The 17921-nt window shown below is 45.0% G+C and overlaps 1 protein-coding gene across 2 annotated transcripts in view; it reads left to right on the top strand.

Moving 5' to 3' along the window:
- The window catches only part of si:ch211-266k8.4 (carabin), a 66375-nt gene that overhangs the window by 9257 nt on the left and 39197 nt on the right, over positions 1-17921 (top strand). For both annotated transcript variants that reach the window (XM_064929462.1, XM_064929464.1), the window contains exons 8-10: positions 721-835; positions 2752-2869; positions 12417-12526. In XM_064929462.1, coding sequence (XP_064785534.1) covers positions 721-835; positions 2752-2869; positions 12417-12526 — 343 coding nt within the window. The remainder of the gene's footprint in view (positions 1-720; positions 836-2751; positions 2870-12416; positions 12527-17921) is intronic.

Below are 17921 nucleotides of genomic sequence, written 5' to 3'. Positions count from 1 at the left end.
ACATGCCTCAAATGTAGGGCTCTTCTCATCACTCTTCCACTGTGCATGGCTTTCCTACAGAGATCACCATCATCATCACTGCAGCACATTGTCCTCAGGGACTGGGTTTTACTACTAGATTCACAGCTGCTTCCCAGTAACTGTCTGAGCTCATGTACGGAAAGAGGGTTGGCCATGTTGGTGTCACACAGCTTTATCCTGGAAATGACAGCAGTAAAAGCTCTTTGCTTACAGATGCCTCCTGCTTTATGTCAGATGGGGGAAGCTGTGTGTATATGATGTCTCTGAAAGCAGCTACCCCCTCAGCACAGTTTTAGCTAAGTAATGAAATCTATATGGAAGTTCCTTCACCAGCTCGGACCATCCCATTGCTCTCTTGAGTCCCACCACCCTCTCTTTACCTGCAGCCTTCGGCCCCTTTAAATGAGAGACTAAACCTCTCTGCTGCTTGACTCGCTGTTGAGAGATTTTCTATTTCTCTGTGTGGACTCAGCACGTCTCAGAGAAAAGCTGCCCATTCAGTGCCGGCGGCCTGCACACCACAGCGGCTTAAATGCACTCGAGTGAATGTTTCTAATGCCTTATTTGAAGTACCAAGACCAGCATTTTACCACTGACTCTTGATAGAGCTCTGCTTAAAAGTTTATTTTATTATGGAACTCAGTCAGTTTTCAACATGCAACTTTCTGTTCCTAAATTCTCTTCTTTCTTTTCTTTAAGGAGGATGTAAGGGTTTCGTCCATCCATTTTGTTATGCCTTGGTTCCTAACCCTGTTCACCTCCCTGCCCTGCTGGGACTCTGTGCTGGCCATATGGGACCTCATCATGTTGCATGGTAATACTAACTGGGAGGTACAGACTTTGGGATTCTGTAAACACTTTGTCATTATGTACATTATTGTTATCATTTTTCACCCTACCTTTTCGCCTCTGCCTCACACTTCAGAATCAGGAGATGGCTCCTGCCCTATGAGCTGTTCTGGCTCGCACAAGCTTAGAGCAAGGCCACCCACCTACATAATATAATATCTTATACAGTACAAATTGCAATACAACATATATAAAAAATGCATGTGTCTCTTCACAGTCCCTGTTGTGCTGTAAGGTGTTCTTTTTATCTGGTTTTATTACTAGCTTGAGTTACCTGGGGAGGCAGAGTTCCATGTAGTCATGGCTCTGTTTAATACTGTGCGTTTCCCAGTTTCTGGTCTGGACCTGGGGACTGTGAACAGACCTCTGTTTGCATGTCCTGTGTTGTACCGATGAGTATCTGAACTGAATGCACACTGCTTGAACAGACCGTTCGCTACCATCAACACCTCGCACAAAGACCAACAGCAATCAATCTTTCGTCAACTTTGAGTCAGGAGAGATTGACATGAATGTTACTGACATTTGCCCTCTGTGTACATCTAAGTGCCATAAGTGCTGCTCTATTCTAGGTCAATTGCAGTTGGTCCATGTCCCCCTTTAACGACATGACCTACACACCTGGGCTATAGTCCAGGTGTGACAACTAGGAGCTGTCTGGTCGACTGAGCTGTCAAGAAAGCAGAGCGATGCCTTATCATGAACAGTCCTTTTCCATTTGAGTAACCATTAAGTGTATATGTTTTGTCCATGACAGCTTGCTATCTAGGGTTACACCCAGCAGTTTAGTCACCTCAACTTGCTCAGTTGCCACATTATTCAATAATGGATTTAAATGCGATTTTTGTGTTGAGGGCATGATTTGTCCCGATAATGATGCTATTCGTTTTTGATTATGTAGCACCAGCCTACTGCTTGTTACCGTTCTAAAACTGATTGGAGCTCTGTTAGTGTCATTTATTTGACATTCATTGCCGACGTGTGTACTGTTGAGTCGTCAGCATACATAGACACACAGGCTTTAGTCAAGATCAATGGAAGGTCATTAAGTAAAAACAGAACAACAATGGCCCAAGCCGGCTGGCCTGCGGTACACCACACTCAACCGAATTTGCATTTGAGGCATCCATTAAAGAAAACCCTCTGTGTTCTATTAGATTGGTAACTCTCAATCCTTAAGGCATAGGATGTAAATCCATAACGCCTAACAAGTCTAACAAAACAGCTCCCACAATCTTCTTACTATCAATTTCTTTCAGCAAATCATCAGTCATCAGTGCCAAGCATGTTCAGTCCCCTTCCCTATAAGCATGCTGAAGGTCTGTTCATTTGTTTTCTGTAAAATAACTTTTATTTGGTCAAGTTTTCTGTGCACTGGTAACAGGCTGTTTGAACCTTTTTTTAAATTTATTTTACCCCCTTTTTCTCCCCAATTTCGTAGTACCAATTATTAGTAGTCGCTATCTTGTCTCATCGCTACAACTCCCGTACGGGCTCGGGAGAGACAAAGGTCGAAAGTCATGCGTCCTCCGAAACACAGTGCCCTAGACCACTGCGCAACCTGGGAGGCTGAACCTTTTTTAAAGGGTTCTCTGCTATTCTTGAGCAGCAGAATTATCTTTGCCTTGCTCCAGGCCTGAGGGCACACACCATCTTCTAGGCTTAAATTGAAGATGTGGCTAACCAGATTCACAATGTATTCCACTACTGTCTTCAGCAATTTACCATCCAGGTTGTCAGTACAAGGTGGCTTGTCCAAAAATGTTTTCAACTCTTATCTCACTATCTAGAGTTTTTATTATACTGACCGTCATTGACTAAATGATCCCAGATCTGTTTGTGCTGTTTTGCCAGCTGTATTTCTAGTTACTTTGTGCCCAGGCCTCTCTGCTGTGTTCCGTACTGGTCTCACCATCATTCAGCTGCTGGAGTCTCGGCTAATGAACCTGACTGACGAGGCTGCCGTGCTACCCCTGCTGCTAAGGGTACCTGTGGATGTGTGAGTGTTACGTCATCCTTATTCAAAAACACAGACTTGGGCCCACACAGTAGTTTTAAATCATCATAGGCAACATTATATACATTTGCTTTTAGTGGACAGCCATTTTAGTTGTGGTTTTCAATACAAGCATCTCTTAAATAGACTTGTCTCGTGCAGATCAGTCAATATAGTGTCAGTAGTTAAACATATTTTGCTGACGTCTAGCGGTCCCTATGGAAACATAGCAAGGGCACTGGGTTTGTGTATATAACAGTGGCTGGCCAGTTCATGATGTGAAGCAGTTATCATATTTGTTTTAATATCTTAACCAAATCCTTTTAATCATTCTCTTGCCTGCCTCTCTTTTGAAGAAATATTTCTCTCTACAATGTTTACTTTGGCCAAAGAACTGTGGATTAGCCTCTTGTTACTGTGGGATGAACAGCATTGAGTCCCATGAGCATGTTAATCAATGGAGTTTAAGATCTCTTTGATTTCCAGGCTTTGTTTTATTGGGTTGGGGAGTCGTTATAGCAACGGTGCCTTGCTAATGTTTTGTTGGTGTCCTTGTAGGATTTAGATGGCATATCGGGGACCTATTGGATGTTTATTGATTTTGCCCAACTTGGGATCGTTGTAGGTCTCGACTAGTATATTTAACTTGCCTTTCTATTAGAAGCATTACTTTACAAAGCAATATACAATTTAGATATTATTTGAGATTGGTTATGAAATAACTTTCTATAAGTAATACGTTTCTTTGAGGATGTTTCCTGCAAAACAAGTCAGTCATTTGTGTTGTTCACATTTGAATATTTTGCCTTTGTGACAGTTGTCAGCAGGCACCGAGCCACATGCCACATTGAAGGGCTCTTGTTTCTAGCTTGGCATCTGTGTGCCAGCCCAGTGAGGTCATGGCTAAGTGGTTTCTCTGTCTCAGACCAAGATCCTCTTACGAAAGGAAGAAACAAGCTACCTGAAACCACAGCCTTTCTCGTCCAGTGAGAGTGGGGGGAGGGGAAGCAGAAAAGTATAGGGTCAGAGAGTCATCTATACAGAGGGATTAGGCTATGAGCAGTCAGCCGGTTAGATTACAGCATAAAAACATCCTCTCTCACCCCATTGAGAATATAATATTTTCAGAAGACCTGATTTAACCCTGGATTTAACTCAAAATCCTTTGCCATGGTCAGGCTCTCCTATCTGCTTTAATACAGAGTGGAGAATGTGGACAAGTGAAATGCCAATAGACAATCATCTGATTAACGAAGGACTTTCTTTCATCCATTTAATCTATTGGTTTCTGTCCATCACTGCCCACCCCTTCCCCCCCTTATCTCCATTCAGGCCTATTGACACGTCCCTCTGCCTGAGGAGTTGACAGCTTATTTGTTTGCTACCTTTCACTGACAAGCCCACATCAATGCCACTTTTTCAGTGCTTTATGTAAGAGCCAGCGTGATGTGAAGCATAGGGACAAGCTGTGTCTCAGCTCAAAGGGCCTTTTTCCCCATAATGACAAAGCAAAAACAGATGTTTGCAAATTTACTAAAAATAAAAAACGGATACCTTATATACATGCGTAAGTGTTCAGACCCTTTGCTATGAGACTTGAAATTGAGCTCAGGTGCATCCTGTTTCCATTGATCATCCTCAAGATGTTTCTACAACTTGATTGGAGTCCACCTGTGGTAAATTCAATTGATTGGGCAAGATTTGGAAAGGAACACACGTGTCTATATAAGGTCCCACAGTTGACAGTGCATGTCAGGGCAAAAACAAAGTCATGAGATCTGAGCTCTACGGACAATTCCTTCAAGACAGGATTGTGTCGAGGCACAGATCTGGGGAAGGGTACCAAAAAATGTCTGCAGCATTGAAGGTCCCCAAGAACACAATGGCCTCCATCATTCTTAACGGAAGAAGTTTAGAACCACCAAGACTCTTCCTAGAGCTGGCCGCCTGGCCAAACCCAGCAATTGGGAGGGAAGGATCTTGGTCAGGGAGGTGACCATGACCTTGGTCACTGTGACAGAGCGCTAGAGTTCCTCTGTGGAGATGGTGTCACGAACCGGCTCAAAGCCCGTAACAAAGGGAGACAACGTGGAGATAAGGAGTAGCAATATATATATATTTATTAAATAAGTAACTAAGTATAATATACAATGGTGTGTGTAATCAGTAATCAGCAGTGTAAGTGAGTGTTTTGCATGCATGAATGTGATAATGCAGGTTGTTGAAAGGTGCCAAAGCAAATAAACAAAAGACCACCAAGAACCACAACACAATCTACAATGGTGTCTGCATGGAGAGAGTCTCCTCCATGAATGTAGAGGTCTATTTATCCTGGGACACACCTGGCCCAGGTGTTTCCCATGTAGCTGACGACCCTCCCCAACTCCGCCCACCGGCATCCTAATAAGGAAACAAGAACAAACAGAATACAGCAGACGGAGTGGGAGGGTCGTCACATTCCCCCCCATAAAACCGGGGACCAACAAGGACCCCGGAAGAAAATACCAGCCTCTAAGTTCCAAATTGACACAGCTTCTGCACCCCAAATTGATGAGGGTCTATGTGTTCACCCTAGCCAACCTCCTCCACAGACCTCAGCAACCTTCACACAGGAAGCAACATTTAAGAGGAAAGAAGAAAACAAGACCAGGCGGGAGCAGACAGGACAGAGAGAACATGACAATACGTAACAATGGTCAGTCACGTAAACATTTAGGAACAGGGCGCACGAGAGAGAGCATCAGCAATCACGTTTTCAGTTCCCCGGATGTGGCGCACATCGAGATGGAATGATTGTAAAAATAAACACCATCTCATTATCCTCTGGTTTGGACACATCATGGACCTCAAAAAGTGAGGGGGTTATGGTCGGTGTAGACCACAATAGGTACTACCCCCGACCCGACATACACTTCGAAGTGTTGTAGCGCCCAAATGAGTGCTAGCGCTTCCTTTTCAATAACTGAATAATTCAACTGATAATCGTTAAACTTTTTAGAAAAGAAACTAACAGGCCTCTCAATCCCAGACACATCTGCTTGCAGCAAAACTGCACCTGCCCCCACATGACTAGCATCCACCTGCAAGGTAAATGACAAATCCATGCGAGGAGCAGCCAGCACCGGAGTTGAGGTAAGCAACCTCTTTACATCTTCAAAAGCGTGTTGACAACGAGTAGACCACACATAAACAGCCTTAGCTTTCAGCAGATCTGTCAAGGGAGCGACCACAGTGGAGAAGTTACTACAAAAACTACGGTAATAACCAATCATGCCCAAGAAACGCATTAGTTCCTTTTTAGTAGTTGGTGGTGGAAAAGCATCAATAGCCACCACTTTAGCCCGAACAGGACGCACTTCCCCCTGCCCAACCACTTTTCCAAGGTATGTAACGGTCGCCTGAGCAAACTCACATTTAGCCAGATTGATTGTGAGGCGACCCGCAGCCAGACGTTCGAACAAGGCTTGAATACGGGACAGATGTTCTTCCCAAGTATCTGCATATATCACTACATCGTCCAAATAAACAGCGCACCCGGTCAGACCGGCGACAACCCTGTTCATAAGTCGCTGAAAAGTGGCAGGTGCATTGCGCAAACCGAAACTCATAACCGAATACGAGTACAGACCAAAGGGTGTAATAAAGGCAGAGATTTCACGTGCCCTACTCGTCAGTGGCACCTGCCAATAGCCTTTTAACAGGTCAAATTTGCTCACAAACTTAGCTGCACCGACTTGATCAACACAGTCCTCCATTCGAGGAAGAGGAAATGAATCTGGCTTTGTGACACTATTTACCTTACGGTAGTCCGTACAAAATCGGTTTGTTCCATCCGGTTTACTGACCAAGATACAGGGAGAAGCCCAACTGGAGAAAGAAGGCTCTGCTATCTTACTCTCCAGCATGTACTTGACCTCAGCATCCAGACAACGTAGTTTCTCTGAAGAAACTCTATAGAACCGCTGACGAATGGGGTCAGCACCTCCAATGTCAATATCATGTTCTATTAAGTTTGTACGTGTAGGTGTATCTGAAAATAAACCTGGAAAGCTCTGAATCAGACCAACCATCTCTTCACGCCCATCATCAGGTAGGTGAGTGAGAAGACTGTCTAAAATATCCAGTGTTTCTGAATTTTTTAATCTACCCTGCAATATACAATCGTCAGGACCAGGAACATCTTCCTCCTCATGCCCAGATCTAGCACGACAAGAACCCAAGGAAACAACTGTATCAGCCAAAAGAACAGGTTTACCGTGCTCTGTAGAATCCCACTGTTCAGTCTCAGAGGAACGTGCATAATAGGGTTTTAACAGATTTACATGGCACAGCTGGTGTGCTTTCCTCCGTTCTGGAGTGGCAACTAGATAATTTTGCTCAGTGTACTGGCGCACCACTGTATATGGACCTTGAAACTTAGCTTGTAAAGGAGAACCAACAATTGGCAGCAGAGCAAGAACCTGGTCACCTGGACTAAAGTGACGAGGCTCAGTTCGGCGATCAAATATGCCCTTCATCCTCTCCTGTGCAGATGATAACTTCTCTTTAGCCATTTCACCAGCGGCGTACAGCCGTCGCCGGAAATCACACACATACGATAATAGGGACTGAGGAGGCTCGGGAGACTTCCAGTCATCCTGGAGAACGGATAAAAGTCCACGCACCCTATGTCCAAACACAAGGTCATTTGGACTGAAACCTGTGCTCTCCTGTGAAACTTCCCTAGCAGCTAACAGTAACCAAGGCAACCCCTCCTCCCAATCCTTATCCATCTCAGTACAATAAGCTCTCAACAAAGACTTAAGAGTTTGATGGAAACGTTCCAGTGCTCCTTGACTTTGCGCGTGATAGGCGCTAGACAAATTGTGTTTAATATGGAGCTGTTGAAGAACCTGACTAAACAGATTAGAGGTGAAATTAGAGCCTTGATCACTCTGAATGACCTTAGGGATTCCAAACAATGAGAGAAACTGAGTTAAAGCTTTTAACACAGATTTAGTCGTGATAGATCGAAGAGGATAGGCAGCAGGAAACCTAGTGGTCTGACACATCACAGTGAACAGGTAACTGCTACCCTTTTTAGAACGAGGCAGAGGACCCACACAGTCAATAATCAGATACTCAAAAGGTTGGTTAAGTACAGGAATAGGAAACAATGGAACTGGTTTAATAGCTTGATTAGGCTTACCAGTTAATTGACAGGTGTGACAAGTTTTGATAAAATCAGAAACATCCCTCTTTAATCTAGGCCAAAAGAAATGTCTTAATACGCGATTGTAGGTTTTCCTCACCCCCATATGTCCAGCAACGTCGCTGTGAGAAGTTTCCAACACCAACTCACGAAGCTTAACTGGTACAACAACCTGACTAATTGCGTCCCCTAGAAAACAACTATCATGAGACACCCACTTTCTCATCAGGACATCCTCTTGGAGAAAATAGCCATGGGCGACATCTCCCAACTGTTCCACAGGCACAATTTGGTCACGCAACTCTTCTAACGTGGGGTCATTCCGTTGTGCATTGATTAGATCTGAGCGGGTTACAGATAACGGGATAACAGGGAAAACAGTGACATACTTTGTATTATTATCATTAGTCGGAGCAGTGACCAGTTCGCCACGACCCATAGAACGTGTCACTGCACACGCAGAGAACACCTCTGGGGAAACTCTGTACACTCTCATCAGGAATCCCAACAAATGACGGCTTAGTGGAAACCACTAGAGATGGAAACACGACAGGCCATACACGCTCACCAGCCAAGTTATTCCCAAGGATCACGTCGATACCCTCAATAGGCAACGAAGGACGCACCCCCATAACAACTTCACCCTTCACCAGCCCACAATCCAACATCAGTTTATGCAATGGAACTGACAGAGTGTTCAAACCTATTCCCCTAATTAGAACACTATTCCCTGAATCAGTCTCAGCAGAAAAGGGTAACACAGACTCCAACACAAATGATTCAGAGGCTCCTGTGTCTCTCAGGATCTTCACTGCCACTAGGTCTTTACTTCCTAACATAGACACAAAACCTTCCGTAATGAAAGGTAAATAGTCTGGATCAATATGGACTTTCACATTCTCTTGGGCCTGAGGAAATGAGTCATGGGTGAACTGATGTGGAACAGGTGCAGCTAACGCGGTAGGCTTAGATTTAGCGTAAGCACCCTTTGCCTTGAGAAGTGGACATTCGTTTTTCCAATGACCTGAACCTTGACAGTAGTGACACTCCTGCCCAAAGTCAGCTTTACCATGGGAGTCAGGCTCAACCCGAGTTGGATAGAACTCTGCCCGTGAACCAAAGTATCTCGGTGAGCGAAGCCCAAATCTATCCGAACGCCCCCACTCTTTCCGAATACGGGGCTCTGCAAAGACACTTTTGTGAGTCAACACATACTCGTCCGCCAAAACCGCAGCTTCAGCAACATTCTTTACTTTCTGTTCGTTAATATACGTGGCAATACGATCAGGAATTGTGTCTTTAAATTGCTCTAACATAATCAGATCACACAGCCCTTGGAAAGTCACAACTGCAGAGGCGGAACACCAGCGATTAAACTGTAAAGATAATTGTCGCGCAAACTCAACATGAGTCTGCTTATCATCCCTTTTTAAAGTCCTAAATCGTTGGCGGTAAGCCTCAGGGACCAATTCATAAATCTGTAACACAGCTGTTTTAACTTTATCATAACTGGCACTGTCATGTACACTAAGAGCTGAATATGCTTCCTGCGCCTTACCAGTCAGCACACACTGCAACATTAAAGTGCGGTCAGAATCAGGCCAACTCCTAGCGTCAGCAACCCGCTCAAACAACGAAAAGAATGTCTCGGGGTCCCTTTCATTAAACTGAGGCAATAACCGTAAGTTCCCAACAATATCAAATGTCTCTGGGGCACGACCAAAAACGGAACTACCCCTAGGTAAATCTGGGTCACCTTCCCAAAACAAACTCTCCCCTGAGATCTTTCCTTCCCTAACCAACTCTATACGTTCTTGTTGCAACTTGAGCTTTGCACGCTCCATATCTTGTTTAAATGCCAATTCCTTTTCATATTTTATACGATCATGCTCTAGCTTCTCACGATCATGCTGCCGATCATGCTCTCTCTTCTCACGATCATGCTCCAGCTGTAACAGAAGCAGTTCTTTCTGCTGTTCAAAAAGAAGGCTACTAGGACTAACCGATGGAATGGCCATTGTAACATTACTGGGAGACGACCAATCCTCAGCAGAGGCTGGCCCAGTGGTAACTTCAAGAATACCACTCTCCATCAGATTGGCCTTCAATATCAACCTAATAGAATTTTTTAGACGTTTATCACTAATCTCAACCTTGTAGTGTTCCGCGACCTTCAACAGCTGTTCTTTAGTACCTAAATCTAACAATCCCTCCGATGGAGAGCGAATGAACTCATCTACATAAGACGCCATGACGCTCTTCCCTTCTGCTGAGCAAACCAGACTACAACCCGAGAATTGACAATCACCCTGAGCACCACAGAAGAGAGATGAGATATGGAGCTTCCCCAAAACCTACAATAACTCAACCCTAGTCTTCGTGCAGATTTGCGGTGGGAATTTACGCACTGTAGCCCGCTGGCAAGGAAAAACTCCCCAGCATGCTGGTAAATTCCACCAAGCCACGGATGTGCCCCGAGACAACTGCTCAGTCCACAGACCCCACACAAAAATAACAAACATTAACCATGCCCAACATATTCCAAAAAATGAAACACGTCGCTAAACCTATCAGGGGAAAAAGGCTATAGCTCCAGGTAGCAAGTTCCACTACCCTACCCAAATCTCCCACTGAGGTACACAGCCGATTACTCACCTCAGACTGACGTCCCAACAGAAAGTAGAACAAGAGTTCAGGCTAAGCAGGGCCTGGAAACTAACCATTATACTCTCTCCAACACAGCACGCAAACAAAATAACAAAGGCAACCAATACTGGGCCTATCACACGCAAACAAAATATGCAAACCAAACACGTACCTCCACGGCCTCCCAAACCAATAGTTCAAAAGATCCCGGACGAGCCCCCACTTGTCACGAACCGGCTCAAAGCCCGTAACAAAGGGAGACAACGTGGAGATAAGGAGTAGCAATATATATATATTTATTAAATAAGTAACTAAGTATAATATACAATGGTGTGTGTAATCAGTAATCAGCAGTGTAAGTGAGTGTTTTGCATGCATGAATGTGATAATGCAGGTTGTTGAAAGGTGCCAAAGCAAATAAACAAAAGACCACCAAGAACCACAACACAATCTACAATGGTGTCTGCATGGAGAGAGTCTCCTCCATGAATGTAGAGGAGGTCTATTTATCCTGGGACACACCTGGCCCAGGTGTTTCCCATGTAGCTGACGACCCTCCCCAACTCCGCCCACCGGCATCCTAATAAGGAAACAAGAACAAACAGAATACAGCAGACGGAGTGGGAGGGTCGTCACAATGGGATAACCTTCCAGAAGGACAACCATCTCTGCAGCACTCCACCAATCAGGCCTATATGGTAGAGTGGCCAGACAGAAACCACTCCTCAGTAAAAGGCATATCACAACCCGCTTGGAGTTTGCCAAAAGGCACCTTAAGGACTCTGACCATGAGAAACAAAATTCTCTGGTCTAAAGAAATCAAGATTGAACTCTTTGGCCTGAATGCCAAGTGTCACGTCTGGAGGAAACCTGGCACCATCACTACTGTGGAGCATGGTGGTGGCAGCATCATGCTGTGGGGATGTTTTTCAGTGGAAAGGAATGGGACACTAGTCAGGTTCGAGGGAAAGATGTACAGAGAGATCCTTGATGAAAACCTGCTCCAGAGCACTCAAGACCTCAGACTGGGGTGAATGTTCACCAGACAACGACCCAACAGGACAATGACAGGACTAAGCACACAGCCAAGACACGCAGGAGTGGCTTTGGGACAAGTCTCTGAATGTCCTTGAGTTGCCCAGCCAGAGCCGGGACTTGAACCCGATCGAACATCTCTGGAGAGACCTGAAAATAGCTGCGCAGTGACGCTCCCCATCCAAACTGACAGAGCTTGAGGATCTGCAGAGAAGAATGGGAGAAGCTCCCCAAATACAGGTGTACCTAGCTTGTCATACCCAAGAAGACTCGCGACTGTAATCACTGTCAAAAGTACTGAGTAAATGGTCTGAATACTTTATAAAATAATTTAAAACATTTCTAAAACTTTGTTTTTGCTTTGTCATTATGGGTTATTGTGTGTAGATTGTTGAGAAAAAAAACCTATCAATTTTAGAGTAAGGCTGTAACTTAAAACGTGAGTGAAATCAAGGGGTCTGAATACTTTCAGAATGCGCTGTATCAAAGGTTTGACTATTGCCATTGAGTCTTGAGGGCAATTCAATTTAGCATGTTTTTCTTCTTCTTCTCCCACCTATAAAGCCAACTGCCATGTATTGCTTCAAACTGATGTGATGGCTGATCAAAGTTGAATGAGGAGGAGATGATTTAAGAAGCCTTTCGGTACTAATGTAAGGCCCTTTTTGTCCCCTCCAGCTCTCAGCACTGTGTCCTGCTCCCAGCCCTGTGGAGCACAGAGGTACAGGAGTGGGAGATCAAGTGCATGAACAGCCTGGTGTTGGAAGAGACCGAGGGACACCACTTAGGTAACACACGCACATAAATCAAATAACATTTTATTTGTCATATGCGCCAAATACAACAGGTGTAGAAATGATCACAAGCCCTTAACCGACACACATTGTTGTAGTGGTACAATTAAATTACTCTACCGGACTTCCTCCTGCGTTCTGTGTTTGACCAATGACAGGCCCTGATGCTGCAAAGGGAAAAGTGGGTGGGAAACTAAAGGATAAGTGGGAAGGTCTGACAGAGTAACCGGAGATGGTCTTTCACTCTGCACAGGTCTCAGTGGCCAGGCCTTATCTGGTGGTCCATGATACTCATGGATTTGGTTGGGTGAGTCTGTAAGACATTTGTTCATCCTGACTAAATGTCAGAGCTGTTTTACTTGGACCCTGGGGATGATTCACAAACCTCAGTGTAATGTATGCGCTTTGTGTCGCCAATTTTGTCAAGATCGATGACAAAAAGTGAAATGGACGATTCTGTCGTTCTCCTCGTTTCTTCTTTCTACCCTTTCTGTTTTTGTCCTTTTCGCTTTGTAGAAAATTGGTTGATACACCATTTAGATCATGTGCTCACTCTTTGGAGTTCTTAGTTTTTGTTTTCAGTGATGACATGAAGTGTTTTTACAGGAGCTTTGACATGACGACTCACTGCCTTGCCGCTCAGCCCTGTGGGTGGTGCTTTATCAAATCAATTTTTTTATTTGTCACATACACATGGTAAGCAGATGTTAATGCGAGTGTTGCGAAATGCTTGTGCTTCTAGTTCTGACAATGCAGTAATAACCAACAAGTAATCTAACTAACAATTCCAAAACTAATTTCTTATACACAGTGTAAGGGGATAAAGAATATGTACATAAAGATATGAATGAGTGATGGTGCAGAGCCGCATAGGCAAGATACAGTAGATGGTATCGAGTACAGTATATACATATGAGATGAGTATGTAAACAAAGTGGCATAGTTAAAGTGGCTAGTGATACATGTATTACATAAGGATGCAGTAGATGATATAGAGTACAGTGTATACATATGAGATGAATAATGTAGGGTATGTAAACATTATATTAGGTAGCATTGTTTAAAGTGGCTAGTGATATATTTTACATCATTTCCCATCAATTCCCATTATTAAAGTGGCTGGAGTTGAGTCAGTGTGTTGGCAGCAGCCACTCAATGTTAGTGGTTGCTGTTTAACAGTCTGATGGCCTTGAGATAGAAGCTGTTTTTCAGTCCCTCGGTCCCAGCTTTGATGCACCTGTACTGACCTCGCCTTCTGGATGATAGCGGGGTGAACAGGCAGTGGCTCGGGTGGGTGTTGTCCTTGATGATCTTTATGGCCTTCCTGTGACATCGGGTGGTGTAGGTGTCCTGGAGGGCAGGTAGTTTGCCCCCGGTGATGCGTTGTGCAGACCTCACTACCCTCTGGAGAGCCTTACGGTTGTGGACGGAGTGGTTGCCGTACCAGGCGGTGATACAGCCCGCCAGGATGCTCTCGATTGTGCATCTGTAGAAGTTTGTGAGTGCTTTTGGTGACAAGCCGAATTTCTTCAGCCTCCTGAGGTTGAAGAGGCGCTGCTGCGCCTTCTTCACGATGCTGTCTGTGTGAGTGGACCAATTCAGTTTGTCTGTGATGTGTATGCCGAGGAACTTAAAACTTACTACCCTCTCCACTACTGTTCCATCGATGTGGATAGGGGGGTGTTCACTCTGCTGTTTCCTGAAGTCCACAATCATCTCCTTAGTATTGTTGACGTTGAGTGTGAGGTTATTGTCCTGACACCACACTCAGAGGGCCCTCACCTCCTCCCTGTAGGCCGTCTCGTCGTTGTTGGTAATCAAGCCTACCACTGTTGCGTCGTCCGCAAACTTGATGATTGAGTTGGAGGCGTGCGTGGCCGCGCAGTCGTGGGTGAACAGGGAGTACAGGAGAGGGCTCAGAACGCACCCTTGTGGGGCCCCAGTGTTGAGGATCAGCGGGGCGGAGATGTTGTTGCCTACCCTCACCACCTGGGGGCGGCCCGTCAGGAAGTCCAGTACCCAGTTGCACAGGGCGGGGTCAAGACCCAGGGTCTCGAGCTTGATGACGAGCTTGGAGGGTACTATGGTGTTAAATTCCGAGCTGTACTCGATGAACAGCATTCTCACATAGATATTCCTCTTGTCCAGATGGGTTAGGGCAGTGTGCAGTGTGGTTGAGATTGCGTTGTCTGTGGATCTATTTGGGCGGTAAGCAAATTGGAGTGGGTCTAGGGTGTCAGGTAGGGTGGAGGTGATATGGTCCTTGACTAGTCTCTCAAAGCACTTCATGATGACGGAAGTGAGTGCTACGGGGCGGTAGTCGTTTAGCTCAGTTACCTTAGCTTTCTTGGGAACAGGAACAGGTGGCCCTCTTGAAGCATGTGGGAACAGCAGACTGGTATAGGGATTGATTGAATATGTCCGTAAACACACCAGCCAGCTGGTCTGCGCATGCTCTGAGGGCACGGCTGGGGATGCCGTCTGGGCCTGCAGCCTTGTGTGGGTTAACACGTTTAAATGTTTTACTCACCTCGGCTGCAGTGAAGGAGAGACCCATGTTACTAATGGATGACAGTGATTTTAGCATTCAGAGATGAACTGGGTTAGGCCAGACCCTTTGTGTGTGTGAGAGGTCATCATTCCCTCCCCTTCAGCTGCGGTGACCAGCCATCATCCTGGCATAGGCTCAGGCACAGTAAGTATGATCATTTCTCTGAGAGTGAAATGGCTCCTTGATTAGCTGCTATGCGCTCTGTGCTGATCTGATCCCAGGTCTTATATTACCGCTGTCGCCAGCATGAGCAACACTTTAAATCCCCTTAGATTTCAGTGTCTGAGTCGCGTCGCTGTGTTTGTGTCCACTCTCTTGGCAGACAAAAGGGGAACATATTTTGAGTTGTTCAGTACCTGGCTCGACATGCCCCCTCCCTATTGTAGTTTTATCTTCACACCAGACATGCTGGAATGCCATCTGACACGTGAGCACTGTCAGCTCTGAGTCACAGCCTGGCTCTGACTGGGAGAGACTCCTTGAGGCCCTGTCAGAGAGTCACATTATGGCTGCAAAATGGCTGCCGCAGACCCTGTTGTCAGTGAGGATCAGTCTGGACCAGAGGCCCCACTGTAAAGCTAATTGAAAGGCTCAGCACAGCAGCAGATTTTACTATGTGAATCTCTCATCAGGCTGTTGTGTGTGTGAGTCAGGATGAGTCATCCACACTACCTGCTGTTTAGCTAGCTGCCTCTCTTGCTCCAGGTGGAAAGGAGCTAAATCAAAAGCCCCTCAGTAACCAGGCCTTCAGAGCCAGCCTCCTCCAGTCTGCAGTCCTTTTTGACAACCTGCGCTATAGATACTATGACAGACTGAGGAATTCCAAAAAAGGATGGAACTGTTTTGGGTACACGAGTCTAGATTTTTCAGAACCAGTGACATTTGTTTTATTACTGGAAGTGCTAATTAAGGTTAGTTTTAATGATTAACAGCACTTGACAGGCCTGTCCATTCTAGAGTATGAGTATAGATGGTTGGTGTTTCTCTGACGTGAGATTTCAGCTGATGACGAGTATAGCGCTCTTGCTTTCTGTCCTCAATGAAGCAGTCATGTCTCTACCGCTATGAATTAATTACAACATTCACTTTGTCTCCTATCCTCACCAACTGTGCCAACACCTTTATCGCCACTGATATCGTACAGACATGCGATTCTACTCTAAAATAGCTTGTTTTGAAATATGCATTAAATGGCAGACATCAATATAGACTTAAAGATAAATAATTTAGGTAGTAGTGTTTTTTGGAGCTATGAGTTCTAGCTGCTATCTCCTGTGTTGGAGCAGGATTGTATTCTGCTTGTGTGAGCTGGCTTGCTTGTGTGAGCTGGCTTGCTTGTGTGAGCTGGCTTGCTTGTGTGAGCTGGCTTGCTTGTGTGAGCAGGCTTGCTTGTGTGAGCAGGCTTGCTTGTGTGAGCAGGCTTGCTTGTGTGAGCAGGCTTGCTTGCTGCTCTGGCCCTCTGGTCTGGTGCTAGACCTTTAGTCAGCACAACAGTGATAGCAGGTATTTCTCTTTTTCTCGTCCTCTCTCTCTCAGCATGTTGTTCCTCTGCTCGTTCAATGACTCAGCTGCTTTCTGAGGCTTTAAAAAGAGTGCTGCTAGGGCCACCTTCACCTGTAGGACTGATCTGGACTTTGTTCTGTATAAGCAAAGAACAGCTTTCCTGGGTTACAATATTTGAGTCTGCATCATTGAGGTGTATTTGGTAACCACAATGAACATATTTAGCTGCAGAATTGTGATATTTTTATATAAGACTTCAAGAGGTCAGAATGCATTTTCCCTGTGTTACCTGTGCATATATAAAGTTTAGGCTTTTTTTGTAAGGTCATATCCATTTAGGGTTGTACAGGTGAATGAATGACCTCTGAGAAGATTTCAGAGATTCTGCATGACTGCGCTGAATGTTTGTCACCTTGGATAAAGTGATATGAGGGATATTTTTTATATGGTGAGGTTTGCGCTATACATGAAAAATGAGCTGGTTACAAAAAGCTCTGTTTGCATTGTATTGTTCTGTCCCTGGGCTAGCAGTGGTATGTTTCTCTGTAACTGAGGAAGCTTGCTGCTTTCGGATCACAGGTCCTGACTCAAATCAATGCAGTTATTTATAGTAATTTTGGAGAAATGTTCTATCTCACCTGGCCACTCAGCTTATCCATTGCCCCCTCCTCCCATGGTCCTGCCCTGGCCCAGCATGGTTGTGATTCACCCCTGTTCAGCTGTGTCCTCATCAAAGTGGTGAGAAGTTGACCTGACGAGCAGTATCCTAATGAGGGAGCTTTAGGCTGAAGCTCAATCAGGTTAGAAAGGTGACGTTCCTTCCTGCCTCCAGACAATGCAAGAGTGTTTCATGCTTTCCTACAGCCACATTAAAGCCACTAATGACCCATAGGTTTAATTGCCTGAACACTCCTGATGGTCCAAGGATTGATGAAAATTACTCAAATGTTCTCTGGCTTTATTGTTTTACGTACAACCTCTATCTCAACTGTGGTCTGTCTGAAGGGACAGAACAGTGATCTGTGTCCCCATGGCTGGCTCATCTGCTTCATCTCAAACTCAAAGTGTCCTGGGAGTCACTGTCCTTTGTACTGTAGCCTTGCATTAGAACATCCTGAGCAGAGTACAGTTTTCTGAAGTCAAATTGGCACAACGGTGCAATCTTTTAGTCCCCCCTCCCCAAGTACTCCTACCTACAGTACCTTGCAGAAATAAATATTCACCCCCTTGGTGTTTTTCCTATTTTGTTGCATTACAACCTGTAATTTAAATAGATTTTTATTTGGATTTCATGTAATGGACATATACAAAATAGTCCAAATTGGTGTTATAATT

The sequence above is a fragment of the Oncorhynchus masou genome, chromosome 22 (genome assembly GCF_036934945.1).
Source record: "Oncorhynchus masou masou isolate Uvic2021 chromosome 22, UVic_Omas_1.1, whole genome shotgun sequence".
NCBI classification, from domain to species: Eukaryota; Metazoa; Chordata; class Actinopteri; order Salmoniformes; family Salmonidae; genus Oncorhynchus; species Oncorhynchus masou.
The sequence above is the reverse complement of the archived record's forward strand: the minus strand, read 5'-3'. Positions and strand labels throughout refer to the sequence as shown.